At 50.1% G+C, this 1,775-nt stretch overlaps 1 protein-coding gene across 1 annotated transcript; it reads left to right on the plus strand.

Annotated features, from left to right (window-relative positions):
- The first annotated feature begins 240 nt into the window (after positions 1-240).
- LOC147902629 (protein ENHANCED DISEASE RESISTANCE 2-like) lies at positions 241-1,532 on the plus strand. Its single transcript, XM_087373394.1, has one exon. It carries the CDS (start codon positions 429-431, stop codon positions 1,344-1,346), a length of 918 nt encoding a protein of 305 aa, XP_087229520.1. The 5' UTR covers positions 241-428; the 3' UTR covers positions 1,347-1,532.
- The last annotated feature ends 243 nt before the right edge of the window (positions 1,533-1,775 follow it).

Raw genomic sequence — 1,775 nt, forward strand, 5'->3', positions numbered from 1 at the left:
ACACATGCACGCAGGCACACACACGTGAACAGGCATAAAACAAATGCACACGCACACGGGCGCAAACACACACACACACACAAGCTTGCACACAAACACTCGCGCATGCACACGCACAACACACACACACAGGGGCGCGCACAAAGCGGTACGTTGAAAGAGGAGCCAGTGTAATTGACTCAAAAAGATGTAAAGCCGTGTGCTCAGGTGAAAAGTGTGACATGGTGGTGGTATGTATGTCCAGCCAGCCACCTTTGAAGCTCAAGCTCCAGACTCAAAGCTCCAAGCTCCACTGGCTATGGCGCTCCTATTTTGATCTTGAAGCTCCAAGCTCCCCTGGCTATGGTGGACGACGCCCCGCCTTCCTCCTCCCCCTTCCCCTTCCCCTTCCCCCTCGCATAACTCCATCTCTTCTTCCCTCAGCTTCCATGGCTTCTTCCCCCCTTGACTGGAAACACTCCCCCCTCCATGGCGGCTCCCTCTCCCTCCTCCCCCTCGAATCCTCCTTCAATGGCTGGTCTTCCCCCCCTCCCGATCTCTTCCTCGTCCGTGGCCTCCATTACTTCTCCAAGAAGCACAAAGCTCCCGCCTCTGACTGCCTCCTCGCCCCCCTCGGTGTCGACTGGCTCAAATCCAATGGCCGCCTCGATCATGTGCTCTCCCGCCCCGATAACCGCGTAATGCACGCCTTGGCCGTCGCCCAGGCTCGCCAGGAATGCTTGAAAGCCTTTGTGTTTGCTGTCAACTTGCAAGTTCCCGGTAGAGATCATCACAGCGCCGTGTTCTACTTTGTCGCAGAGGACGGCATTCCTCAGGGGTCTTTGTTTTACCGTTTCGTTCACGAAGATGATGCTTTTAGAAACAGTAGATTTAAGCTCGTCAATAGGATCGTAAAAGGGCCTTGGATCGTTCGCGCCACCGTGGGCAACCACGCCGCTTGTTTGCTTGGGAAAGCACTTACATGCAACTATATAAAAGGATCTAACTACTTAGAGATCGATGTTGATATTGGTTCCTCCGCCCTTGCAAGTGCCATTCTGCATCTGGCGCTCGGATACGTGAATTCTGTCACGGTAGATATGGCGTTCTTGGTCGAATCTCAGTCAGAGGAGGAGCTGCCTGAAAGGATTCTTGGAACGGTAAGGATCTCTCAAATTGAGATGGCATCGGCCAAATTTGTAGAGAGTCACCGTGAAGCACCTGCTCTTCCTCAAAATTCGAGCAACGAATCGTCCTGGCGGAAGTTCAGCAGAGGTCTCGCACATCTGGGACATGGTCCCGCAAAAATAGAGGTCGAACACGAAAAGATAAAAGAAAACGAAAACGACGATTCCGTGGGATCGTAGTCACCCTCACAGAGCTAAGTCGGCCTTGCCGATAAAAATGAGACAGGGCTGCAGTTGTGTGAAGGAGTCGACCACTCTTTTGATAACACGGCATCGTGAAATGCCAACAAAATTTCTGATGGTTTCGCTTAGCTGAGCCTCTGTATATTTTGCGTATTCTAATATCATGCACGGGTTTTACCAATTAAGTGGCATTCATAAACTTTTTGAATGCAAATTTTAAAAAGATCTTCTTGCTTTGTCGAGGAACGAGTCCCTGTGAATGCAAATTAATTGATTGTAGAGTTCATAGGTATTCCTGAGAATGCTACAATTGCTATGCGAACTATTGCTCGACGTATGCGTCCGGTTGCTTTTAATCCGATGTCCGAAGAAGAACGTATGGAATTGATTAAGAAGCTGGTAGAAACAATTTGCAACTCTTGTGGT

The sequence above is a fragment of the Dipteris shenzhenensis genome, chromosome 4 (assembly GCF_047967505.1).
Source record: "Dipteris shenzhenensis isolate YYH24624 ecotype China chromosome 4, Dip_SZ_1.0, whole genome shotgun sequence".
In the NCBI taxonomy this organism is placed as follows: Eukaryota; Viridiplantae; Streptophyta; class Polypodiopsida; order Gleicheniales; family Dipteridaceae; genus Dipteris; species Dipteris shenzhenensis.